This window comes from Eucyclogobius newberryi, unplaced genomic scaffold, assembly GCF_026437365.1.
Source record: "Eucyclogobius newberryi isolate DKJ021-1_F unplaced genomic scaffold, fEucNew1.0.hap1 SCAF_1, whole genome shotgun sequence".
NCBI lineage: Eukaryota > Metazoa > Chordata > Actinopteri > Gobiiformes > Gobiidae > Eucyclogobius > Eucyclogobius newberryi.
In genome coordinates this window covers 22,703,886-22,731,822 of record NW_027315723.1, presented here as the reverse complement: position 1 = coordinate 22,731,822, position 27,937 = coordinate 22,703,886, and the positions used below count along the sequence as shown (strand labels likewise).

The 27,937-nt window shown below is 43.3% G+C and overlaps 2 protein-coding genes across 3 annotated transcripts in view; one reads left to right on the top strand and one right to left on the bottom strand.

Moving 5' to 3' along the window:
- The first annotated feature begins 28 nt into the window (after positions 1-28).
- gja10b (gap junction protein alpha 10 b) lies at positions 29-2,299 on the top strand. Its single transcript, XM_072440247.1, has 3 exons — positions 29-1,008; positions 1,287-1,671; positions 1,930-2,299. The coding sequence occupies exons 1-3, from the start codon at positions 44-46 to the stop codon at positions 1,966-1,968; spliced, it is 1,389 nt and encodes a 462-aa protein (XP_072296348.1). The 5' UTR covers positions 29-43; the 3' UTR covers positions 1,969-2,299.
- Positions 2,300-2,514: 215 nt separating this feature from the next.
- Positions 2,515-27,937, bottom strand: part of bach2b (BTB and CNC homology 1, basic leucine zipper transcription factor 2b) — a 30,865-nt gene continuing 5,442 nt past the window's right edge. The window contains exons 1-6 of one of the 2 annotated variants that reach the window (XM_072440223.1): positions 14,967-15,199; positions 12,710-12,961; positions 7,924-9,201; positions 7,654-7,752; positions 5,798-6,004; positions 2,515-5,615 (exon numbers count right to left, since the gene is read on the bottom strand). In XM_072440223.1, coding sequence (XP_072296324.1) covers positions 5,211-5,615; positions 5,798-6,004; positions 7,654-7,752; positions 7,924-9,201; positions 12,710-12,961; positions 14,967-15,074 — 2,349 coding nt within the window. In that variant the 5' untranslated portion in view covers positions 15,075-15,199 and the 3' untranslated portion in view covers positions 2,515-5,210. Of the gene's footprint in view, positions 5,616-5,797; positions 6,005-7,653; positions 7,753-7,923; positions 9,202-12,709; positions 12,962-14,966; positions 15,200-27,937 lie in introns of those variants that run through there. The other variant, XM_072440232.1, reaches the window with a different exon arrangement.

Genomic DNA, 27,937 nt, shown 5'->3' with positions numbered 1-27,937 from the left:
AGATGTGATTTTTCTCCAACATTTGAAGATAATGTGACAGAAGATGGGGGACTGGAACTTACTAGGGAGTATTCTCGAAGAGGTCCACATTCACTCTACCATCGTAGGAAAGATCTGGCTCACTATTCTGTTCATCTTCCGGATGCTGGTGCTTGGTGTGGCAGCAGAGGATGTGTGGGACGATGAGCAGAGCGAGTTTGTGTGTAACACTGAACAGCCTGGCTGCAAGAATGTGTGCTACGACCAGGCCTTCCCCGTCTCTCTTATCCGCTACTGGGTCCTGCAGATCATCTTTGTATCTTCTCCCTCTCTGGTCTACATGGGACATGCTCTGTATCGGCTCCGGACACTGGAGAAAGAGAGGCACCGAAAGAAGGCCTTCCTGAAGGCTGAGCTGGAGGGGACGGACCCAGTCCAAGAAGATCACAAGAGGATTGAACGAGAGCTGCGTAAACTGGACGAGCAGAGGCGGGTGAGGAAGGCTCCTCTGAGGGGTTCCCTGCTTAGAACATATGTCTTCCATATCCTGACCCGCTCTGTGGTAGAGGTGGGCTTCATCATTGGTCAGTGTTTGCTCTACGGTGTGGGACTTGCCCCTCTGTACAAGTGTGAGCGAGCGCCTTGTCCCAACAGCGTGGACTGCTTTGTGTCTCGGCCCACAGAGAAGAATATCTTCATAGTGTTCATGCTGGTGATTGCTGGAGTGTCCTTATTCCTCAACCTGCTCGAGATCTTTCATCTGGGGATCAAGCGAATCGTTCAGAGCCTGTACGGATACCGTTATGAAGAGGAGAGTGTCTGTCCGTCCAAGAAGAACTCCATGGTTCAGCAGTTCTGTGTCCTGTCCAGCTCTTCACCTCAGAAACTCATGGAGCTCACTCACCTGAATTGCCCGCAGCTGTCTGAGCCACATGGGCCCCCACGCAGCCAGGACGGGGCGAGGCAGCAGGCCCAGAGTCAGGGGGATGTGGAGGCTGGGGAGCAGAGGTTCCCCGGGCACTGCCAAAGGTAACTTGTTATTTGCCTGCCACCACAGCATCATGGATGCTTGAGATGAGGCGTACTAAAGCCATCCAATATAGGCTTGTGCAGCATTTAAATATTAGTTAGAATCTAACTTTTGTTCCCCTGACAGTGGTTAGTTTCCCAGTAACATGTGGAAGTTCTGCTAACCAAAATCTTGTACTCCTATTGTTTTATCACCCATTAATTAATACTACAACCTAAAAAGTCACTGACAAAGGCTTGGTAGGGGTTTGAAAGTAAGGATGACGTTAATGTTCCAGCGTGGAGCATCGAAAGGTGTCATGCAGCAGTGAGGATTCCGGGCCCCACCCCGCAGTGCTGCAATACGGGGCCCAGCCACGGCCCACACTCATGGCTGGCCACATGGAGATCCCTGCGGCCCTGAGGAACATCCAGAGGAAGCCCAGTAAGGTGAGCACCTGTAAGGAAATGAGCGACACCAGCACCTCCCCAGAGAGTGGACACTACCCCTCTGCCCGTAAGTGCAGCTTTATGTCCAGAGGGATGTCTGAGAGCAAGATGACCTCTACGTCAAACAGCGGGGACTCCCAGAGTGGCACTGATCTGGAACCACAGCACCTGACTCAGAGGGAGAGTCCTGCTGACACCCCTCCGCCCCCAGCCTCTGGTCGCAGAATGTCCATGGTGAGACACTCTGCATGTTAGGTGTCCCTGTCCTTCTGTCCAAAGAGATGCATGCATTCAACATTCAAGCTTTAGATGAAACTATCCTATTTCAGAAAGCCTGATTGTTCCGGTGTTGTTTTTAAAAAGCCTCATAGTAGAGGCCTGTCTTTGAATGCACTGTACTCATTAGAGATGTGCTCTGTTTACTGCATTCATTGTAAGTTGAATATTCTTTGAGGGATCTGAGGTGACTGAAGCTTCTGTGTGTTTCCACAGAGCATGATCCTGGAGTTGTCCTCCATCATGAAAAAGTGATTCCTCTCACGAGAACCAACTCTAACCACCAGCTCAAACTCCACAGCCCTTTTCACGCTCACGATATCTCAACTGTGGTTTTCATCAGTTGCAAGACATGTGCTTTTTATTTTTTGGCAAATTAATATATTGGCTTAAAGCAAACCTGAAGCTCATAAAATGAGATTAAAATGACATATGAATGTGTTGGATTAGTGGCATTCAAAACTGTAGATTATCAAACCCAGTAAAAGCAATATGGAAAGGGCTTTTCAAATTCGATGGCTTGGTTGAAAAATAATTATTATATCTGTATATAGCTTTTCTAATAAACAACTATCTCTTCAAAAAATTGTTGCAGATTTATTTTACTGAAAAATGTAGCTCACAGTGCCCAGTGTTCACCAGGGTCCTACACAGTCCTACTCTCAGCCACCACTGCCCTCTTCAGGATGTTTCATTATAGGATTAGATTTAAAACAATAATACAATGGTTACACTTCCAGAAATAAGAAAAAGATTTAAAGAACATGTGCTGGACTTTAATATTGCAACAAAAAGAAAAAGTCAATGATATGAATCTTTATTTCATAAAGAGAAATTGTGTCTAGACATAATTCAAAAATGAAAACAAATAAAAAAGGGTTTTTGCACAATAACATATTTACAATGATTATTAAGCCATTTTAGTTTATGAGAGTCATAGCATTTATAAAAGTATTTGTCAAGAATAAGCAAACACCAAAGTCAAATAGACAATATTAACTCAAAAAAATAAAACAAAAAGTGAAAACAACTATAAGCTTAAGAGCTATTGACATGATAAATGATACTCCAAATCTGTGAACAAGCATGTAGAAAACACCTGATGCAGTTTAATACAGTCATTGACCAGTTCTGAGAGGTATGAGCAGTTCACAGGTAGATATGTGTTCGGGGCCCGGGGCCCTGCATAAACCCACCCAAGTGATTTATGGCCTCTGTAAGTTCTAAGGCAAATATCAGAGAAGCACTAGTCATAGGATATTGACTCCATGCACTTGAAGGCATTCACGATCCAGAGCCTATGTAATGAGTATTTGCTCTCTTTCATTTGGGCTCACTGATCCAGGATCCGCACATCGCCCTGAGCACAAACCCATCAGGTCATACTTTTGTGTGTGTTTTTAGTCAGTTTTAGCTGCGCATTATTATCATTAGCAGGTTTGTCTCTGATGTGAATGGACTGCTCACATCAAGAATAAGCTACACTACAGTATTGCTCTGTATAATTATGTCATGCTGGCCCAAAATGAATTCAGGTTTGCCCATAATCAGCACTGCTGAAAAGCTGAGACCTGAGAATTGTTTAAAAACACACACAATAGTTGAATGGATGATTTGTACAGTCTGGGTAAAACACATACTTTAATTTTACTACCGGTAGTTAACAGAGAGTGTTAGAGAATAAATGCATTTTGTAAACTGAATACTAGATTAGCATTAGCCTTCTCAGTTTAAACAATTAAAACACATTTAAAGTTCTGTTTGTGAGGCATTTGCCCTGGAGGTGTCCAACCATCAGAACTGAAGTTGTGTCCGGCTCAGGCACCTGGCTGTGGGAGTGAAGGTAAGTGTGTGTAGGAGGTCGTTTACAAGGGGAAGAGTGTGTGGAGATATTCACATAACAGCACAGGGACAGACAGCGGAGTGGCATGTAGTTGACTGGAGAGCTGAAAGTCTGAAAAACAAGGAGCAGGTTGATGCACGGTGCTTCTACTCTTTTAATTCAAGCTGATTTGGTGCATTTCAACATCATGGGACTTGAGTTCTGTTGCATTTAGAATCTTGGTCACAAACAGTTGAGGGGGTTGTAAAACAAAAACACACATACAATGTGGGGATTATGAATTAGTTAAATAAATGGTTGAGCAGATTGTGCTTTCAAAGTCAATCCTGTAAACTCAAAGTGCTCCAGGAAGGGAGAGTTGAACTCTCAATCAGGGGCCAAGTGCCTAACGTGGTGTATATTTTTCCAGATTACAAACTTATTCAACAACAGCAAATAGAAATACTGATGACATGAAAATTTTCACATTAAGTCTATACAGGGGCCGGTGCTCTTGACGCATACAGGCTCATTTCCTGAGTTAAAGAACCCCCAGGAAGTCGTAGGGGTTTGAGGAAGGACAGGAAACTACAGAGACCCCTGTGAACATGGCTAAGCCTCTTTCTGTACAACACTGACAGTCACCATGCTTCAACTATTTACATGTGTGCTCTGCCCAGCAACACAGCCCTCGGCTCATCCTTTAACTCAGATCAGTGTTGAGGAAGGCAAAGGAGGAATGTATAACATACAGCCGGCTTTGACAGTTGACACAAATACAACTGACTAAGAAGACATGTTTTGCGTATGAGTGTTTGCATATGACAGTTTAAATGCATCTGCGGTACAGGAGCAGTGAGTTTCATGAACATTCAGAGTTTTCCTGAGTTTGAACTGCTGTGACGAGAGTCACTTAGATACTGTTATAGCAGAGAGATGGGAGGTAGAGACTGGTAGAGTGGGCCAGCCGCCTTTTATCTGCACCAGGGTCTTCTTGTGTCAGAGGACTAGAGCTACAGGGTGGATAGGGGATCTATCAGGCACATTCTAATGAACCAATGACAATATATGATATTAAAGGTCAATTATGGATTCAATTTTAGTCTGTTTCTAATAAGTCTTTGTGTTTCTTCTTACATTTTTAGGCACTGAAGATCAATATAGTTATCAAATTAAACAATAGAAATATTGCAATAAAGAACCATGTATGCCAAATTATGTACACACAAATCTAATAAACAAAACAAAACCTAAAGTAGGAAAATGGCAAATACGGAATTGTACATGAAATAAAAAAGGTGAAACAGGACCTCAGTCTATACGTATGGTGTGCACTGACACTGGAGGACTCTCATAAAGCCCATATGCTCTGGTGAAAAGGCGGCTGTAGAAAGGCCAAAGTGCTATTGTAGAGATACACTGAGATTGAAGGTTCGAGCTGAACCTGAAGCACCATCAGAAGGTTTATCGGGGCCCACTCTGCCCCAGGACAATACCTGCTTGACAATATTGCTGCTGTTTAAGACAACTTTAGTGTCAACCGTTTGCAAACACAAAGACATAAATACAAAGTAAGCTTGTTTTTTGATGAACACTGATAGAAGTTGTCTAACAACCCAAGAGGGTTTGTCGGAAAAGTCAAATTAAATATTCCAAACATCTCATGAACACAGCACTACAGGGAGCAGTCTCTGTGTGGCTGTTCGTCTGTGGTACACTTTTCTGTCATTTCTTGGCAGAAGTCCACTGTGACAGTCTGAGACTTCTCCGGACTTTCCATGTCCCTGTCAGGGCATTTCCGAAGCTCAGATGGAGGGTCGCAGTCTGGGCCAGGGGAGTGGGTAGTGAGGTCGATGCTGGTGATGGAGCCTGGCTCATGGGGTGAGGAGTGAGGGGGGTAATCAGCAGTGGAGTTTGGCCTCAGCACTGGGCAGTAGTGATGCAGGGACTGGACCTGCTCCGGGCTAAGCTGGACGTCCCGACACACCTCCTGAGACAAGCATGAGAAGTTCTCCCACAGCTCCCCCATACACGCCTTCAGCTGATTCCTCTCACTGAGCAGCTTCTCTTTTTCACACACCTGTGGCCACAATCATAGTGCAAAAATCAACGTTATCTTTCAACTCAAAGTACTATTATTTCATACAATTTTTATGCTGTAGCTGCTCTTGAGAAACAAAATGAAATAGAAATGTGCCACAATGAAAAAACTCAAATCTGCACTACAATACTAGCAGCTGTTGTAAATATACCATCTCTCACCAGTTTGCGGATCTCACACTCCAGATTGAGGATGCAGTCCAGCTTCCTCTTCCGACAGCGCTGCGCCGCAATGCGGTTCTTACTCCTGCGTCGCACATCGTGGATGAACTCTAGCTGCTCTGATGTGAGCTTGTGCATCTTCACCAGCAGCTGAAAGTCATTCCGTGGAAGATTTGTGATTTGATCGACAGGAAATGGAAGCTTCACCTGGGAATACACAAGAAAGCAGGTGTTAAGATAACCTTTATTTATCCCACAATGGAAATTCCAGTGTTGCAACACAGATTAGGTACAGACACAGATTAGGCCCAGAAATATAATAACAAAAAACAGATAACTTATAAAAACACCCTTGTAGAAAAACCTTATACTCTTAATAAAAATAACACTCTTATTTACAGCCGTTACATGGACAAATATTGCACCGGGATGATTGACACTACGTCACAATATTGCACATGATTATGACTAACAGTGTTTGTTGCAAAGTCTGACAGCAGCAGAAGGAAAGACCTGTGAAACCTCCTTCACACAGCGAGGGTGGATCAGTCTGTCACTGAAGCTGCTCTCCAGAGTGGACAGAGTGTCCTGCAGGGGGTGAGACTCATGGTCCAGCATAGATGTGAATTGTCCCCCACCTCCTGCACCGAGTCCAGAGCGCAGCCCAGGACGGAGCTGGACTTCTTGATGACTTTGTCCAGCTTCTTCCTCTCCCTCTCTGTGATGCTGCTGCTCTAGCAGACCACACCGTCTGCTGGAGGTGTTGCTTTATTTAATCAGATATGTTACAGGTAATTGTTTCTTTATATGCTATTATTATTATTATTATTATTATTATTATTATTATTATTTACATATTGCAATATTGAAAAGTTATGCTTTGGTATATAAATTTGCCTACAATATAACTTCAACCTCCAGATGGCAGCATAGTATAATTCATACGCATATTGACAATAATTGGGCAAAGTAGATCAAGGAATTCCAAGAGTACACACACTTATCATATAGAAAGAATCTTAGAAGCTGAAGGAAAAGACAATCCTGCCACAATTTAATCCTGTCCTGATAATGCCCAGTGCTCATGTTTCAATCACTAGCTCATCACTAAGACTGTACACTGCACAGTGGCAGACAGCATAGATGATCATGACACACACACCTATGACACATACAAACACACACAAAGAGAGAGAGAGAGAGAGAGAGGCGTTAACAGACGTAAGTGTGAGTGGTGCTGCGGCTGTGACCTGCTTAGATAGCCCACACAGGAAGTGCATTCACAGGACGCTGCAGAAAGTGACCTGATAAAGTTACACTCACTCAAGGATCGGTCAAAGCAGGACCTCACTGGTCATCCTTTGTTTGAAGGATGCCATTGGAACATGGAGCCCACAGACTGAGGATTCTTCGTTCATCTGTGATGTTGTCTTTTTGTTGCCTGACCAGCCAGTCCCTCCTACATTCTGTTTAAATGCAAAAGGGTCTGGAAAAAAAACTCTAATTTGTGTCACGTGTCAAATTTTCGGAACATTCAGAACAAACTATATAACTTAATTTACCTCAGATTTACAGTGTTTAGTGCGTCGCTTGTTGACTCAGCAGAAGTCGGCAACGTTTCTCAGTCTGTTATTTATATTTTTTCCTCGTAAGTCGCCATGTTTGTTTAGACACATATGAACAATGTGTTTGTCTGATTGGTTAATCCGCCTGTCAATCACTCCCTTTGGAAATTGGAGCGACTGGATTGGATTCCAGACCAAAACTAAATTATTTTCAAAGCGTGTGGTCTTGGTTGGTCAGGCAAGTCTTTTTGTATCATTCTATAGTTTGTTTAGAAACATAAGAAGACTGACCTCTGGGCGCCGCTCTTGGCCATCACCCTCAGAGAAGGAGCCAGATTCATCACTGGAGTTGGTTCCGTACGACTGCTCACATTTGATCTTGGGACGCACCTAAAGAAGACATTTTATTCAAATTAAAAAACATTCTGTGTGTGGAAGTGTGTGTTGAAAATGATGAGAATATGTCTCACACAAAGAAGATCCACAGTATTTCCCTACCGACCGTTCTGTCCCTACAGGGTGTACATGAATAATGTGAGTGGTGAAACAGTTGGACTCTACCTGGCCGAAGAGTCCGTCTCCATGCCCGCTCTGGTCCTGGGGGTCAAGGCTGAGGCAGCGGGCCATGTTTGAGCAGGGGGAAGACGAGAACTCAAACTGAGGCAGGCTGCAAGGAGACCCGCCACTGCCATCCTCTGCATAGGAGTAGGACGAGCAGGAGCTGGATGTGCGTGTTCGAGTCTCACAGGACGGGGAGCGTGGGCACACTTTGATTGGCACTGGACAGCTGGTGTTGGGTCGGGCGCGGCATAGTGTGGGGGGTTCAGAGGTGGTGCTTGAAGAGGAGTGTGTTTGGGAGGAGGGCAAGGACTGACTGGCCCCAGGCCAAAGGCCCTTGGGCATGTGCTCTGATAGCTCCATCTCCAGAGAGCCTCCGCCCGAGTAGGAATGCACTGGGCCCCCCAGACGGCTGGTGGCTGCTGAGGAGAAGATGACACTGCGGCGGTCAAGCTCTACATCCTGTTTGAACACTGTGTCGCAGGAGGTTGCTTTGAAGGACAGGGCTGAGGTCAAAGTATCCACATCCTTTGGCGATGAGGCCGACTGCTCCCCAGGACAAGGCTTAAAGTCTTTTCTGTGGTCTCCCTGAGAGTTTGCTTTGTCCTGGGAACACAGTAGTCTATTGGCTAGAAGCTGCTGGTTTGCTAGACTGGGAGCATCCAGTCCTTTTTTAAAAAAGACCCTGAGGCAGGAGGGGGGCCTGCTTGTGTTCAGGGACACTGGTTTGTCCATGTCCATCGTTGTCACACTGTCCAAAGCTAGGACGTCCTGCTCATCCCCTGAAAGACACAGGGGCTCTGCATCTATTTGTGGCTCCACCTTGATGTGGGTGAGAGGTAGCGGGGGCTGTCCCGGGACACTCTCTGGTGATGTGCTGTGTAAACCTGAGGTACTGCTGTGTGAGGAGGTGTCATTGTACTTGTTGCATGCCCACTGGTACTTCCTGTACTTGGGGCAGCGGGGCAGGTCTGAGGCTCCAGGAGATGACTGTGCATCCTCGTCTGGCCGTGGGGATCCAAGAGGGGACATGCTCTGGTCTGCCCCCTGCATGCTCTCATCCTCGGAATGTCCGTCCTTTGCTGCCTCATTGTGGCAGAGTGGCAGGACGTCATTCTCTCGTCGCAGTTGTGCCTCTAGGAAGCGGAAGCACGAGTCTTCCAGGTTGTGAATGCGCAGGAATTGGGCAGAGCGAATAACCTCCTGGATGTTGTCTCTGCTGAGTAACAGCTTAGCAGTATATGCAAACTGCAACAAAGGAGCAAATCCCCGGGCCGTGATCTGAAAAAAAAAACAGGGAAATTGTCAGCATTAGACTCTACAGCAGCATTGTCCGGAGCAATTGAAGTGTTCTAAGAGCGGCCGACAGCCCTCTTCCAAAAACAAAATCTATAAAGGAGTGGTTAATCTTGGCTGGTGTGCACTGGGCTTTGGGCTGGAGGCAGGCGGTGGACACTCCACCCTCAACCACTCCAGCACCCTGGATATTCCACTGCACTGGTGCAGTCTATTGTACCTCAAAGTATGTTTAGTACCTTCTTTTTTTAGGCATATTATTCCAGTTTTTGGTCATAATAATTGGTAATAATTGGAAGCTAACGTAAAAATCTCATGGTTATGTTTGAACCATGGAACTCTTTGTGGGTCCAGCTGACTGATGCAGGCCTAGAGCCAAAAAATCCATACAGGTAGTACAGTTAAATTCTGCTAATGCTAAGAGCTTTACACCTAGAAACATGAAAAGACCAGCGCTGATTGTTTATTTGGTCTATTTGTTTTAAAAATTTAGGCAAGGCAAAGCCATTTTATTTGTGCCGGTAGAGCACAATATGTACACAAGGCAATTCAAATTGTTTCACCCCATAGTAATAAAAAAATCAATAAAATCACAAAGAGATGACAGAAATCATAAAACAGTTTAAGACATAAAAAAGAAGAGTACAAAGAAAATCCTTTCAGTCATATGCACAGCTAAACTAAACTGTTTTTAGCTTGAATTTGAACATTGACAGAGTAGAAGCCTGTCTCACATCTTCAGGAAGACTGTTCCAGATTTTAGCTGCATAAAACTGAAACGCAGATTCCCCATGTTTAGTCCTGACTCTGGCACCAGCAGGAGGCCGGTCCATGTTTAGTCCTGACTCTGGCACCAGCAGGAGGTCAGTCCATGTTTAGTCCTGACTCTGGCACCAGCAGGAGGCCGGTCCATGTTTAGTCCTGACTCTGGCACCAGCAGGAGGCCGGTCCATGTTTAGTCCTGACTCTGGCACCAGCAGGAGGTCAGTCCATGTTTAGTCCTGACTCTGGCACCAGCAGGAGGCCGGTCCATGTTTAGTCCTGACTCTGGCACCAGCAGGAGGTCAGTCCATGTTTAGTCCTGACTCTGGCACCAGCAGGAGGCCGGTCCATGTTTAGTCCTGACTCTGGCACCAGCAGGAGGCCGGTCCATGTTTAGTCCTGACTCTGGCACCAGCAGGAGGCCGGTCCATGTTTAGTCCTGACTCTGGCACCAGCAGGAGGCTGGTCCATGTTTAGTCCTGACTCTGGCACCAGCAGGAGGCCGGTCCCTGAGGTCCTCAGAGTCCGAGATGGTTCATATGGCACTAACATGTCCAAGATGTACTTAAGTGCTAGGCCATGGAGAGACTTGTACACAAGCAGAGCTGCTTTAAAGTCTATTCTCTGAGCCACAGGAGCCAGTGCAGAGACCTGAGAACAGGACTAATGTGATCATACTTCCTGGTTCTAGTCAGGACCCGAGCAGCAGCGTTCTGGATGTACTGCAGCTGTTTTACAACTCGTTTAGAGAGGCCAGTGAGCAGGCCGTTACAGTAGTCTAATCTACTGGAGACAAACACATGAATAAGTCTCTCTAAATCTTGTTTAAACACTATACTTTGGATTTTGATGTTTTTTAGATGATAAAAAGCTGCTGATGTTATTGATTTGATGGTGGCTGTTAAAGTTCAAGTCTGAGTCCATTATTACCCCCAGATTTATCACTTGGTTTGTAGGTTTTAGAGCGAGACTCTGGAGGTGACCGCTAACACTTTCTCTTTGTTTCTGTGGCCAAAGACGATGATTTCAGTCTTGTCTGAGTTCAGCTGGAGAAAGTTGTTTTGCATCCACAAACTGATCTGTTGGATGCAGTGACAGAGTGAATCTACTGGTCCAAAGTCACCTGCCGATAGTGAAACATAGATCTGAGTGTCGTCTGCATAATTATGAGAGGACACATTTTATTCACGTGAAACTAAATTCTTTTTAGTCAAAATAAATATACTATATACCAAGATGTTTTGAAAAATCTGTGTTTTCTTGTGTCAGATCATTATAACAAAACATTTCTTGTCAAATGTGAACATGTTACAAAGCAACTATTTACAACTGCATCTAAGGCCATTGGACCGGTTGTGCCCTTGATGGCCTCATGCAGCTTAAGTGTGTGTGAAGCCAATAGTTTGTACGAGGTAATCCCTGCAGAGGCCATGTAGTGACAAGGAAGCCTTCCATTTAGGCCTAATCCTAAATAATTAGGTATGTAATGAGCCTGATAAAGTCCAGACAGAACTCTGGTAATCCATGGAGCCCCATGCTGTATGAGGTTTAATTTCTTAATTAAAAAAAAAAATAAAAACACATAACTCAGTTGATTACTAACACTGGGATGAGCCAAAGGCAGCATAACTGAAAGCTAAAGTCGTACTGCAGTGGGTTGAATAAGAACATGGATATGCATCCAAACTGTAAGTGCATCCTCATGTATCTTTAAAGGTAGGTTTTCTGTCTAACAGAAACTCACTGATTCATTCAGAACCATTCAGGCCCCTCTTTATGGCTCCTCTCTATCCATGTGTCCCCTTGTTGACTCGTGGAACAGCAGTGGGCAGTAAAGCTCTTGGAGGTGGATTAGCAGACAGTACACAGACTAATCCTTCAGAACGGCCCAGGCAGTGAGAGGACATGAACCCACCTGGAAGCAGTTAGCCCTCCAGTACCTGTACAGCAACTCGAAAAAAAATAAAGACAACATGTGCACTGAGAATAGTTTGTTTTGAATGTATTTCCTGTTCTAGCAGTGGTGGCGTGTTAGTGAGTCAGGGACAGGAGTGTTGAGGTCTTCTGTGCCAGAGGGTTATTCCAGGTCAGCTGACACACTGGACTCACCAGTTAAAACATACAGAGGTACAAGTCTGGAGGTAAAGTGGATGAGGTACGCAGACTGAACTGGTGGTAATGGAACTTCAAACGCAAAGGGAAACTCTGGAGTGGAGGGAAGTGGGGCCCCCGTCTGGAAGTTTAAATCTAAGAACTGTTTACAGTTACATACTGACTCACATTATCTGGATGTGTAAGCAGGATGTGTAATCTAATACAGAATAAACTAAAACACTATTTTATAAGCATGTGTTTGTTGACAGCATTGCTGCCTCATTAACAGATTATTGTCAATGAGGCTCAAGCTAATAAATATTTAATTTGAGGCTCTTTTGAGAGGCTGAGAACGACAAGTGCTAATTGGTTTGTTCACATAGTTTATACCTTAACTTGACACAAATTAAAATGTGTTTTGCCACATTCCTGTCATCTCAACCATCTACAAATATAAGTGGAAACAAAAACACCTTCAAATGAAGCTGTTGAGAGGCGATCACACAGAGGAAAATGACTATGTCTGAACAAAGCATTCTTATGGAGCGTCCAGTGGCATAACACTGGATGTTTCTGATGATGTTTGTGTCAGCATTTGCAAATGCCACATGCACCTCTCAAGTGTCTGTGCACATACCTCTTGGGGCAGGCTGACCACCAGCCCATTTGGGGCCTGTCCCACCAGGGCCTGGAGGAAGTATTCGCTGCAAGCCGCCAGCACGGCCCGGTGCCCGCGGAACTCCCTGCCCTCCACCAGGATGGTCACATCACACAGGATGTCCTGCTTCCGCTGGTCGTTGAGGCACAGGAGGATATTGGTACAATGAACTGTGGACTCATACACATACATGGGGGCTTCAGACTCATCCACGGACATTCCGCTCACGCCCTGAAATAGACACAAACCCAGGGTCAGGACACAGCTGAGAGAGCATTCCTCTAGGCTGAGGTCAGCCACAACAGAGAGGGGGAAATAGAGAGAGGGAAACACAGAGGGAGTGAAGGAAAGAGGGAGAGAAAGGGAGAGCAAACCGAGAAACAAAGAGAGGAGGGAGGTGAACATGAGATCAGCTGTGAGTCACCAGAGCAAAGTGTTCACAGCACAGACACAATAGCAGAGTAGCCACCTGTTATTTTTATTCTCAAATACACACAATAACATACTAAGGTATTGTCCGTACCACTGGAGTAAACATAAGCTTCCTCTAGTCACAGCAGAAGTCTGGAAGGGCATCAGACATAAAACACAACCCAGTCAAACAAAAGTGATGAGTTTAAAGAAGTGGAAGGGAATAAGTCCGTCTCTGATCTAAACTGTCCTTGTCTGGGGACTAAGTATTTGAGGTGAATGATACACAAACAGTCTCTCCAAATAAGCCTAGACCACAAGAGCAGAAGTGAAAATTGTTGAAACATCACTTTAACATCTCCATTTATGGGAAATGTCTGTAAACGATGAATCATTTTAGGATAACAACATGTTCATCACAAAGGAGGGCCCCTGCAGTATTGCTGGGCTCCTCTATAATGACCTATCCTCAGAGAATGATGTTTCCAGATGTGGTGGTGAGGTCCAGGGAAATGCAAACATGCTATTTCTGCTGGAATGTGCACCGCTGCCGTCAGGTTCTGCGGATGCCACCAAAATAATTTGCACCTTAAGCCCAGCCTTTTCCTCCGACCACAGGAACACTCCACAAAAGAGCAGTTTGTTGCGTTTTGTACACACACTTCTGCATATACATAAATTTGTTATGTCATTGTGAGTTGCCAAATAAAAAAAGGGTTTGACCACAGAACACATTTTCTCATTGAGGTCTCTCTAGCAACTAAATGTTGTGTGTACTCTGAACATATGTAAAATGTGTGGAAATCAGAATCGGATGATCAAGACTGATTCAGTCAGCAGAACCAAGCTCTTGTTTTGCAGAACAAAAATCCCTTTTAGCAAGAGGAAGGAAAGTGACGCACTGTCATTGCAACAAGTGCAATGTAACTTGAAGTGTCATGGAGGAAATCAGTTTCAACCTGAAGCCCAATTTGCAGCCCACTGGAATTGTGTCCATGAAGAAGCTGAGGCTCAGAAGAGATTGCAGGGTTGAGATGCATGAGGAGACATTCACCTATACATCAGTAAGAATCAGTATGTATTTATGACATGTGTCACAATACAGCGAAAGAACTTGAAAGACAATTAACCAATTAACCTGGGTAAAAAACATAAAAATAAGTCACAGAGTAAAATACAGTATTTCTCTCCCTCTTTTTGTTTGAAAGGGAGGTTTCAAAACGGAAAACATTAAACTGTACATTCATAATATATATATATATATATATATATATATAATATATATATATATATATATTCTATACTAGGTTCAGGCCTACAGAAGTCGATGATGACAGAAGTCCCTGCTCACACACTCACTGGACCACAGCTTTAAGATGCATGTACACTGGAGGAAGGATATATTCAGATAAGATTAGCCAGGATTATCACAATACAATCAAGATAATGGGCAATCTATTTGTCATTCTATGCAGCCTCCCCACTAGGTCAGGAATAGAGTAAAACAAGACCAGGACCAAACCAAGACGTTCAGACTCTGTGTCATCTGTAAACAACAACTCAAAGACAAACCATTAATACACCACTTCAGCCAAGAAATAATTTATATTTACATCTAATGAAATAATAGCTGCAATTGGCTACACTATACCATATTTTGTAAGTGCAAAAAAACAAAGGATTAGCAGGAAAAGTTATAAGACAGCATTGCAACACACAACAGTAACAAAAAACACTTCTAACCAGTTTATTTTCACTTTCTAGATTCAATCCCAGCTGTAGAGGCAAAGGGAGAGCAAGTAGAGAGTAAAACTGAGTAATTTACCTCAAAGCCATGCTCAGTGTGGCGGGGCTGCTGATGTGCGCGGCTCACGGTGCGATGACTGAGCAGAGCAGTGCGAGTGTGTGTGTGTGTGTGTGCGAGCGATGGCATGCAGGAGTATTTTGGGGCCTGCTGCAGCGGCTTGCATGAATCATGACTTCCCACATAGTAGATCAGTGAGCAGTGACTCACAGTGCTGTCTTATATGGTAACAACATGTGATAGAGACGGGGTTATCTATAGCCCACTGCTCAAGTGTCTGAGCTGTCCAGTCTCCCTCCACTCTCTCTCTGCATCTGACTTGGACTTTTAAAAACAGAAGACTAAGATGTTCTCTTTTGCTTAAGTACAAAAGAAGAATATTTTCTCAAGATATGATACAAAGTACAAATTCAGAGCATGCAAAAAACCCTTGAACTCTAGTCTTCCTCTTTAGTGTATATCATTGTCCTATCAGAGCAAACATTTATCATATGCCATAGTACAACCTTTAAAAAAAATATGAATATAGTGGATGTCAAAAACTTAAGCAATTCTTAAAAATATTGGAAAACTAAACGTTATTAATAGATCATCAGACAAGTTTCAACAGGGAAACCACTGCATGCAGCACCGATTGAACGTGAGTCAGGAAAAGTGACCAGTGCAAAGAAATTGTGAAGTCACTATACATGACCAAACATATAATATTAAAGGTTAGAGGTAATTGTGATAAAATGTGAATATATGAGTATATTTCTGTGATGTATTTTATCTGCATAATAGTGATATTTTATCTGCATCATTAGTCTAAGAGAAGAACGGGTGTGTGACAGCATTTGTTTGTGAAGGGGTCGTAAAGATGGGCCAAAGGATGTTGCCCCAGAGGGGGGGGGGGGAGTTGCACCCCCCTTGCAGGCTTTATCTCTACGGAAAAATACCAAGTGCCTTGATGTGAGGCTGACCAATGAGAAATGCGACCCGCCTATTCCAGAATATCTAATAAAACCAACCAGCATGGGAAAAAACGGTGTGAGACGCGGGGGTGAGACGCAGGAGGGTCTGCCAGGCTCCTTACAACGGCTTGGCTGACACAGTCCCCGCGTTTTCTCCCATGCATGCCACACAAATGTCTGATGTTTCTGTGTCGTTTCATATTTTAGGTTGAATTGTGTTCTCTATGTGTTACGGAATAGCATCGGTGTATGTCTAATTCCATGACAGTAATGAAGGTGGAAGTGCAGCTGTGGTTGATTTTTGAACCAAAGGGCATTTACCAATGTCATGAACAATATCATTTCCTGTTGAATATATTTTGTGACGCATTCTGAAACACAAAATCAAAGCCAACGCATAGAGCTGTACACACTTTTCCATAGACACAATCATGAGTCTTTACTGAAACTATTATTTTCAAGAGGTCACATGTGAAAACCCGTCTGAACCAGTGAAGTTATCAGAGTCAAAAAGGTCTGAGTGAACGCTGAGGATCTGGATCAGGATGCTCAGACTTGCTCTCCTGGCTGAAATAACTGGTCCCTTGCAGAATGAGGGAAGTTGTGCAAAAGAAGAGGCGTAGGTAGACGCACAAATATCAAACAGTTCAAACGCACTGAATTCTGCCAAAAAGTTTAGCACTCTCATGGAAACAACTGAGTGGAAAGTCTCCCCACAGGAAAGAACTGACACAGGCGTCGCCCACGAGCTGCCTTTTTGAAGCGTTGTGCATGGATGTGTGTGGGAGTGCGCGGCTAGTGCATGACGAGCATGCACACCACCACAACGTGCACGCTTCTGTGGCACCGGGGCAGGTTTGGTCAAATGTCGCGGTCAGATGAAAAACCTGAGTGGCTGGAAAACCCACTCTTGTTTTAACATGTCCAAAGTGCAATCACGGGAATTGAGTGGAGCCATTTAGTATAACTTATTTAACTCAGCACTCAAAAAAAAGCTTGTGGAGGTAAGCGTTTCTCAAGGTTCCAAAATCAATCTTTACTTTGTGCGAAATGTGAAGCTCAGCACAATGCAACTCCACTGTTTGGCATCAGCCCCCAGCTCAGGATGGCCATACGAGGAGACTGGACACTTCACAACACGCGGGATAATTTAGGAAGTGATGTGAGGGTCCGGGGGGGGGTACTACTGTGCACCGACTGGCTTTAAATAACACCCCACTGACTGCAGCTGTGTCCACAAACAAACAGAGCACAGGACAGCTTTGATTTAGAAGGGAGCATGAGAGTAAGTCATCAAATACAGTGAGATAGATGGGAGGGAGTGAATGTGTCCCAGAACAGCGGAGTCCCTAAATTGCAAGGCCTGTCCCAGGAAAATAATCTTACCTGCTTTACTAAACTGTGTGACTGACTAAACAACAGGCTTAAAACACTCTGAAGGACTTTCAAAATATATAGTTACTTCTACTACTACTACTTGAATGATATTATAATGTAGATCCTATGGCATATCTTTATCTTTATTGATTTCTCAATCCAGGGACCGTGGGGTCTGTGTCTGGGGGGTTGTGTGCTGCAGCAGTGATAACACAGAGGGCGTTGGACGGGTTCAGACACAGGCAGAGAGTGGTTAGTGCTAGTGGTTTGTGGAGGCGATTGTTTTGATGAGTTAACCTGAGAAAAGAAAGCTGTACTGAACAGCTTTCTTTTCTCTATCTACTGCCCACAGCACGATGGAAATATTACAGACCGATTTTTGTTATTTCATGGCTGATCCCAATGCATAGGAAAATGAAATACAAATACTATACATAAATATATTTTGTATGGGAGAGTTGAATAAGTTATGATGGACGAAAACGGACAGAAATCGAAAAATAGGCAAGGCAAGTTTATTTGTAGAGCACATTTCATACACAAGGCAATTCAAAGTGCTTCACACAGCAGGAAAATTAACTAAATAAAAAATAAAAATAAAAAACACCTAGCCACAAAGGGTAACGTGTTTTCTGAGTCCAACTCCTTTTTAAATCCTTTTTAAATCAGTCCAACTGATTGTACATACTTTTACACGTCCAAGGTGTTTCGGAGTCCAACTCCCTTTTAAATCAGTCCAACTGATTGTCTAAACTAATGAAATCGCAAACATAACAGAGAAGAGTGCAAAGAAAAATCTTTTCAGTCGTATGCGCAGCTAAACAAAACCGTTTTTATCTTAGATTTGAACATTGTCAGAGTAGAAATAAATGATAATCTCAATAGTTGACATGTCAAACTATTTCTATTGCACATACAAACTTTTAAAATACATTATCAAACAAATACAAGTTGAATTATATCGTATTATCATTATCAGAATACAATTATTTTTTATAATCAACTACGGTAGTCATGATTAGTCGATTAGTCCCTAGACAAAAAGGCTCACATGATCACGCCTCCACAACAACAGTGTTCAAACTTTTTCCACATAATCCACAACAATCAATTTTTCAATTTGACCTGTAGCCGGTATTCGAACTCACAACACCGTGGCCGGCTGCACATGGAGCCTGGCATGTAAACCTGAGCAGCACCAAGACTGCGGACTGAGCTGGAGTATGAGTATAAAGGCTGTAAATGACCAATCCAATAATCAACTCAACACTTACAACCAGACACAACAGACTGCACATGCAATTCCTGGCCAAACCTATGTGTTCACTCATCAAGTCCAGACTCCAAAGCAGGAAAAGTCACATAAAGATTTATATTCATATTATAAGTACAAAGCAGTGATTCAGTTCAGGGCAATCCTGGTGTACAATAGACTTTAATTTGAAATGCACAACTTTTTAGTAAGACTCCCTCTAGAAAAGTTACATAGTACACCTTTAACATGTATTAACCCCTCTAGAAAAGATACATAGTACACCTTTAACTTTTATTAACATTATTCATAATTGTATTTGATTTGATTTATGCTTTAAAATGGATTTATTTGTGAACCTTGGAAAAATTGTAACACTGAATTCACTAACCACAGAGCTTAATAGTGTACTAAATTTAAAGAACACAAACGTTTTTCCTGACCTTGCGCAGTCTGGAAATGTGTGGCCGTCTACACATATTGTATTGACCTATAGCCACAGTCAATGCAGTTACATTGGCACATATACATTTACATTGGGACAGAGCCCTCAGATTGTCGACGTGATCATAATTCTCTACTCGGTAGTTCTAGATTTGGGAAATGTAAATGTCCGCAATAATGAGAGATTATCCATAAATCCCGGGCTCACTGGACATGTTTATTTTGGTCATGTGGTGTGTCTGGCCATCCTAAATCCATTCAAGGATTAGAGGGCTAAAAATACCCCGCAACAAGCAATCCGTAAAAAAAACACTAGGATTTTTGGCCACTTTGTACCAATCCAGAGAGTCCAGATTAATTTATTCTATTGGGTATCGGTCCATTAATTGGCATAATTTGACTATTTACAGTTGTTGGATCAAGATGTCTCATGATGTTGATGTTTTATTTATTTATTTATTCAAAACTGTTAAAGATAAATAACAGTTATAAGATATTTGAATTTATGTGATTCATTGGTTTTGTGCCTAATATTAGTTAAGCGCAGATTCTAAAAGCCAAAGTATTGATATCAGTATTTGACTTAAACAATCTAGATCAGTGCATCTCTACATCCTCTGTGCATCCTCTATAAATCTGTCCAGTAAAGTATGTGCTGTATTCTCCTCCACTGACCCTCGTCTGGACTTCAGAAGCTCTTATTTGAGCCTAAAGAGCAGATATGACATCAGTGACAGCTGCTGGGCCCTCCTCGGTCAGCAGCCTCCTGAACAGCTGAAGGAGCCGAGATGGCATCACTCGTGACATTTCTAAGAACTGAGTGCAGAGCCCAGTCATTCCAGACTGAAATACAGTGGCTGTTTTAGGAGCACAGGCTTCACAATCACACACTAAGACTGATTTTACAGATCATAATGTCATGATTTCATATCTAAGCGCTGTAAGCGCTGTCCGTGTTTTCTAAGAAGGGCTAGGAATTGAAATTGGTTCAAATATACCTTGAAAAACATGCATTCTTGCTGTGAACAGGGTCACCTGTAGCCTGGTGGCGTCACTTGCTTGTCTCTAAAGAGATAGAAAAGTTGCATACTGTAGAATATTCCAGGCAAAGCTAACATATCTATGGAGCAAGCACCAGAAAGGTTACACAAATAAACAAATAATAATAATAATCTATAATAAACTGTACAGTGAAGTATTGTTCACAGTCCAGTTCGCCACAGAAGAGTGTTTACTCACTGAACAGGCCAGAGCGGCCTCAGTAAACAGTAGGGTTGCCGCAGGACACAGCTTTTGAACCCCTCCCCTCTTTGTCTGGAAGGGGAGTGGTCACATTCATGGACCCGCACACTGGCACACAGCAGTGAAGGGCCACACATCTCTTTTGGCTCAAAAAACATCTACAGTATGCACTAGGCATTTGGTCACAATATTCAAGATTATTAGAATTGAACTCTTCTAAAACTCTTCATGTTGTGTGAAGCACTTTGAATTTCACAGTGAAACAATGATTAGAGACTAGTTCACAGCCACCAAGCACAGACACTGGTGCACGGAACACTGCTGCAGCAGCCTCTCAGCAGATGGAAAAATGGCATCACCCTTTTATTAAAAAAGTGGAAATGTAAGCTACCGGCACTCATTGTTTCCACTCACAGGCTTGAACTTATACATTACATCTGAGCTGAGCAGTGTGAAGGGGAGACCTGGAGGCTGCAGAACCTATTTAAACTATTACTCACATTTATATATAAAACACATTTCTGCTTGATCAGAGAGGCATATATTTAAGCCTAGATTCCACCTGCACTTGACACTTATGCAACAATAATAAGCAACAAGATGCACATTTTTGTTGTGAGAGCAGAGTGAGAAGTGTGAAGAAACATTTACCATTTTATTTTTTTACACAGGAAAAGATTCTAACCTAACTCAGTTAAAACAGCAGGTTCCTGTTGTCTACAAGTAGTTTTCAGACAGGAAAAGTCTGTATGCTTTTTTTTTTTTTTAAATGGCTCAGAGCTGCTTGTCCTCACAGAGGGGGACATCCTTCCAGAGCCTCGGTGTGGAAAAAGGGTCTCTGACCAAAAGTGTTCCTAGAGGCGGCACCAGGAGCTGCTTCTGTGAGCCCAATGTTCAACTTACAAATTACATTTTTTGTCTGTATATATAGGTTCATATTATCTTATCTTATATATATATATACTGTATATATATAGCCTACTCCAGATCAAAGGACAGGTTGGGAGTAACTTACAATGCACTGCTGTATTTGATGTGAGGTTGTGCAATATCAGTCAAAGTCACCATCTGTGGCTGACTGTATGACATCTTTCCTTCTCTATTTATTTGTGGCCTTTGCCAATCCCAGCTAGGGGCCTCTGATAATGAAACACCACAGGAACACGGCACAGTCATTACATTACATAAACCTGGATCATTTCCACATTCAGCAAGTCCATCATCACCTGCAGTCAGGCTAGACTATTTTATTACCATCTTTGTAGAATGCTATTTTAAAATCTGCACTATAGTAAATCACACAAACAAAATGTATGAATCATTGTTGTTCTGGGCCTGAGACTGAAATGATGCAGTGGTTGGGGACACGGCGTTCTCACTGTAGCCCTGTTGTGGCCCCGCTTTGGCCCCCTGCCCAGCCTTTGACACTGCCTCGTGTTTCCTTTCAGTCGCTGACATCACTGCTGAGGAGGACGAGAGCTTTTCTGTCTATCTTGTTCACTTGTCCAAGGTTTCACATGAAGCAAAGTGCAGCAGGTAACTGGTGGTGTGATGTTTGTAGCTCAAATAAAAGCGATTATCCTGGTCATGTGTGCTCAGGAAACCCAGTAGAGTCTGCAGCTTTGAAGAATCACGCACAACACAGAATTCTGCCAATTACAACAGGTTTTTGTGATACAGCATATACATTTGTAACAGTTAACACAAATATATCCAAACATGATAATGTTTGCTCAGTTGAAGCCTCAGAACTGGTCTGTCCTGATCCTGTTTTTGCATGTCAGCGTTTGCTCTGCAGCATGTCATCTCAGAGCTCTGGTTTCTAAGGGGGGGGAAGACGGGGTCACGCTAAACCCGCCCATGCAGCGCTGTGGAAACACAGGTGCGAGGTATGCACTCTGTGTACGTTAATGTGTATGGGTGTTCAAACAAGGATGACTCATGTGTAGGCACAGGCATGGTATGAACACAGCAATTACAGCGCAGTCAAAGTATGAATATTTAAGCCTTTCTATTCTGTATTGAATATAGTTTACATGGGTATCAGTCATTCTTCTGCCCTAGGCTAGAAAAAAGGCAACCTTTAGTGAATCTGACAACCATCAAACACACAAGAAAACTAATCAAAGTTATGTGATGCAAAATATTAGAAATACAAACATATTGGACATCAAAATGTAAAAACATGATAATTTAACAACAATATGAGACCTGATATTGATGTAAAATTTACAACTATATTTACCTAAATAATTGAAACCTTTTATATTAACGTTCCCATTACAACTCCAGCTTTGATATGATTATGATTTCTCAAACCTATAAGATTCACGCAGGCGCAGAGAACTCCAGTGCACAGCTCCCGTCTGCAGATGGCGTTGCACACAGGAGCAGTGTCTGTAAAGTGCTGCCTCATGCCTCGGCCCTTGCCTCTGACCTACTTTCTGCTCTGTGTGGAATGAGAAAAGAGTCCAAACAAAGACGCACTCTCCTCCCAAATACTGAGAGAATGTGAGGACAGGGGCTTTTTAGCGCAGCGGAACGGACTTAACCCCTCCCACAACAAGAATGTGGACTGTTCACAACAGCTTTGGGCCTTTGGTGGGCAGTCAGAAATACTTTAATTTACACTATGTAACTTTTCTTGCTTATCTGCATGAATATGTTATTGTTTTACGTTCCACAGCATGGCATTTTTGTTTTGTTTTTAATTATTGTATTATTCTTTATTAAATGTTTTGATTGCAATAAACAAACAAACAAACAAACAAACAAACAGTGACTCCCTCGCCTCTCCACAGATCTGATCTGTAGTTGGCCTCTGTGAAGTCACAATGGGGATATATTATTTAATGCCACACTATGGAATAAAATAAGTTATGCATCTTGTATCAGGCCTCTAAATAACTATCATGCACCATGAGCACACTAGCTGCAGATTGGCTGAATGCTGTGGTGTCATGCTGAGCCCAGGCCAGGGGCCAGTGGAGCAGTGAACTTGTGGAGCAGGTTCAGGAGAGTAAGGTAGACGAGGCTGACTCACTTTGGGTTCACTGGGTTCAGCCTGTGAATAAATGACGAGCACATTCCACCCCTCAAACCCCCCTCTTCCTCGGACCCCCTCCCCGTCCTGCCGTCAGTCTTCTCGGGGATTCCTGAGCTTTCTGGGGCTGGTCTCTGCTCCTGTGTCAACATTTCCAGAGTGCAAGCCAGCGGAGGAGACGACTCTGAATGTGTGGTGTGTGTTGGCGATTAGAGAAGAGGAGGGGGGTTCATTCAGTTTTTTGGGTAGGCTTTTGCAAACTGCCCTTTTGTCCTCAACAAAAACATCCTGCAAGGAACAGAATGTGTGCCCTCTGCGGGGACCACCCTGCTACCTCCGCTGTTCATTTTGAAATGGATGGGCTCTAATCATGTCAGAATGTAACTATGATTAACCTGTATTTTACAACAATATCACTAATTTGTAAAGATGCTTTGTACCATATTTGAACACTTTGAATAAGTTTGTCTGCCACCTCTCATGAAGTCAATACGAGCAAGTGCAATATTAACTATGAATAAATTAAGGGATGTTTCTAGTTTTTCTAGATGGTGTGGGGACACAAGGTTAGAACTGCTACCTCACTACAAGAAGGTCTTGGGTTTCCTTTGGGTGCATGTTTATTAGGGGAACAGAAGTGCATCAAAGACCAGTCACTGTCCCGCCATGGCTCTGCCAAAATCATCAGATTCTCTAGATCCTCAGAGCGGTCTTGACCCATAAGAAGGATCTTGACCCATAAGAAGGATCTTGACCCTCAGAAGGATCGGGACCCTCAGAAGGATTTGGACCCTCAAAAGGATCAGGACCCTCAGAAGGATCAGGACCTTCAGAAGAATCGGGACCCTCAGAAGGATCAGGACCTTCAGAATAATCGGGACCCTCAGAAGGATCAGGACCTTCAGAAGAATCGGGACCCTCAGAAGGATTTGGACCCTCAGAAGGTCTTGCGAAAGCACCAAGACAATGAAGAGGGCTAACAGTGAGAGGTGAGGGGGCAGCACAGCTAATATATTCTAAGAAAAGCTCAGGCGCCTCATGTCCACATAATGGTTTCTATGGAGATGAAGCTGGTTCCCAGGCCAGATTCAGAAACAAACAGATGAATGAGCCAAGCTCCAGCAGAACACTTTTCAGGGCTGTTTCCGCTCAGTGTCAGAAGGTAAGTCAGCTCTAGTGTTTCCACCAGGCTGCTTTCCCATGGTCCAGACAACACTTCCTAAAGCCCGCGTTCACCAACGGCTCCTTTTCAGCTCTTCTCAGAACACACTGTGGGAATTAGCACGCTTTCAGTAGCCTCGCAGAAAACAACCTGCTCCGAGGATTCCAACAGATGTCATCAGAATAGGAATAATCATAAGTCATAGGAATTTGCAAAACATAGACACTAAAGGCGTATTCACTGTCTACACTGTTTGCCTACAAGATTAAGTTAAATCATATGCATCATGAAATATTTACATCCAGGAGTCAAACCTGTCCGTCAATATCTAGCATGACTTGATTGCACCTGTCTTTCCTCACGACCAACACTCAGGTCTGTGGGTTGTATAGCTCAAAACTCTGAACTCACAGCACCTTTTCAGCACTACAACTCTCTTCAGTATTTAACTGGATGATTGAACAAACCATGTTGATCACTGGCCAAACATGACAAGAGAGAGAATGTTTCTGAGCAGAGGATTGGCAGCCAGAAGGCTAATCCCTCGTTTAGTTAACATTAGTGAAAGAGCATGTTGTTTTGACCAAAGAAGAATAACCACAAACCAAAGATCATTTGCCTTCCTGAGCCAGACAACAGCTCAAAGCTGTATTTCATGTACTATGTGTGCAGAGGTCAATCATGAACATGAGACCAGTCTGCACAGTGTGGACACACACATTGACTCTTTAACAGTGCAGCTCTAAATACCAGACTGACGTGCCAAACCCAGGCTCTCTGCGGGGCCTCGCCTCAAAACATGCATGTGTCCAAGGGGCCCAGGACACAGGGAAAAACAATCCACTCAGAACGCATTGAGGAGCCCCACACACCAGCCGCACCAAGCACACAGCACACAGCACACAGCTCAAACTTGCCTCTTTCCTCCGATTCTGTGCTAAACTCTCTCTGCTCTCTGAGTGGCAGTGGTCCTGGGACAGCAGTTGTACTCCACCCCTCCCCATCGGAGCAGACTCTAGTGTATTAAAATAGTCCCTCCGACATGCTTCAAACATGACCTTATACAAGAGTGTCCTGGAGCGGGGCAGCCCTGACCACACCCATCGCGCTCTCATGACTTGTCAATACTGCTTATGAAATGCAACTTACTTCAATAAAAGAAAGTATAGAAGAACAATGTAAAATACTTGAGAGTTGTTTTTCTTAGCCAGTCCAAAATCATGACTCATATGATGAAGTCAAAGAGGAAACGGTAAGTGTCGGAGCTTTCAATTCCTTCAGGAGTTTTTCTGAGTAATTCTAAGTAACTCTGAAATAGAAATAAATAGTTTGTTAAGTTTAACTATACACTGACCACATATGTTCAAGTGCAGTCAGATGTTATCTTTAATAGTTTTACTTGATTAAGGTCTGGTAACAACTGAGGTGAGAAATAATTTGAATATTGTTAATATAAACTAAATCGAAAAAAACAACAACATATATTTGAAGGTATACAAAAATGTGAATATGATTTACATTACCTATAGTACAAATAATATTACAGGTGAAAAATATGCATTGGAAGAGTGGGAAGAGACATCGAACAAATTGTCAGCGGGGCCGACACTGAGGCTTGCAAATGTACTGCGACCAATGCCCTTGGCCACAGAGCAGCGATGTTATTCTCATTTTTTGATCCCAACAAGAGGCCTCTGCTCACCCAGTGACCCGGCCCTGTGCCTTTAAATCTGGGAGCCATGCAGGCGTTCAGTGTGCATCTGGATCCGATCAGCTACACAAACACACAGGCTGAAGAGAGGCTGGCAGGAGCAGGAGCCCACTCTAATGAATGAGCCGGGCGCACATGACAGGAGCCGCCCGGCCTCCACACACCGCACTGAGAGAGCAGATCAACTGTCAGGGAGAGGCACCCGAGAGTGTCCCGAAATATCCTATAGCTCATGGCATGGGAGGCGATACGTGAGACAGCAGGGTTAAAAATAAACAGCAGTGTGTCGGCTCATGCTTTACTCAAAAGTCCCCTCCAGGCCACGCTGGCTTCACAGCACACAGGTTGCTTATACAAGAATAACTGGCTATTGTTGGGCCTGTACACATGTTTAAGGTCTTAAATCATGCCTTATTCAAACTTTAGAAACTAAAAAGCTTGGGAGGGAGATGGACGAAATTTGCAGGATTACAAAAACATGCACAACCACAACTCTTTTTTTATGATGGAACATGACATAGTTTTGTTAAAAGCTATATAGAACCAAAGCTAACATTTCTATTTGCCCCTAGGCATGTTGTAAGGTAGAATATTGGCAAAATACATGTATTTAAGTGATCATCTCTTAAACCATACATTTGGTACATAAATACTGGCTCCTGCTCTTGCCGTCTAAACTGTGACATCACATTTCACTTTCTGAAAACCAACAATAAAATAAGGATTTAAACCTGAGCATCAACACAAATGTTCTGCAGAAACGACGGAACAAAAGTCGGGCCAAGTCAGCTCTGTGAACTCCACTCTGAATCACAAAGGACAAATGAACAGACCATAATGGGACAAATATGCATGACTCTGAATCTACAGAACTAAATGTAACCAATCAGTGTGTCATGTTCCCTCTGATTATTTTTTACCATCACCACAATCTGTCCTATGTTGTTGTGGTCCAGCTCATTCAGAGCTTGGAGGTGCATACAAAAGCAGCAGCCAATCTATAGATCCACTTACAGAGCGCTCACAGGATTTCAGAGGCCCGTAACTTGAGAACCAGGAGACGGCAGTGTTCTCACGCGCATCAAAGCCTTGCTGCTGTATGCTCCTCTGTAGGTCTGTGGCACGTGAAGCATAAATGATGTGGCCAAAGCTGCTGCAGGGGGAGGATATTCTTTTGTTGTTTATGTCTGCACACTCACTTACTACAGTCCACATCATCCAATCATGACATCATGGAGCAGGAATCCAGCAGACGCTGCAACAGCAGCAGAACAGGAGGCTGAGGCTGTAGCACTCACATTTGCACCAAAGTGAACAGGGAAACACATTTCCTTCCTAACTGTCCACTAAAAGGATGTGGTGGTCATATTTACAACAGGCTGTCAGGACAAGAATTTTATTTCAAAAAGCAAAATATTTCTACAATACAACATGTATAGCCCTGAATATTTACCAAAGCATTTACTTAAATTATAGTATAGTTGTCAAGATTAGAAGACCTTGTGAATAGCTGGACACCACGCACAGCCCATCTGAGGCACATAAATGGACAAAAAAAACCTCAAACAAACATTGTCAACAGTGCTTTTCAACATATTCCATTTACAATAAAATAAAGCCGGATGGTAGGGATAGGCGATCTTCTTGGCGCCAAATCATGATTTTGAATTTATAAAAACTCATCTACACTTTCCTATTGCTGACCAATAGGAGGAGTGGTGGGAAAAAGAAGTCTGTTCGAGCATAGATTATGACCAAACTCCATATAACCCAGAAGTACTAAAAGATGGCGGTGAGATTTCCTCTTC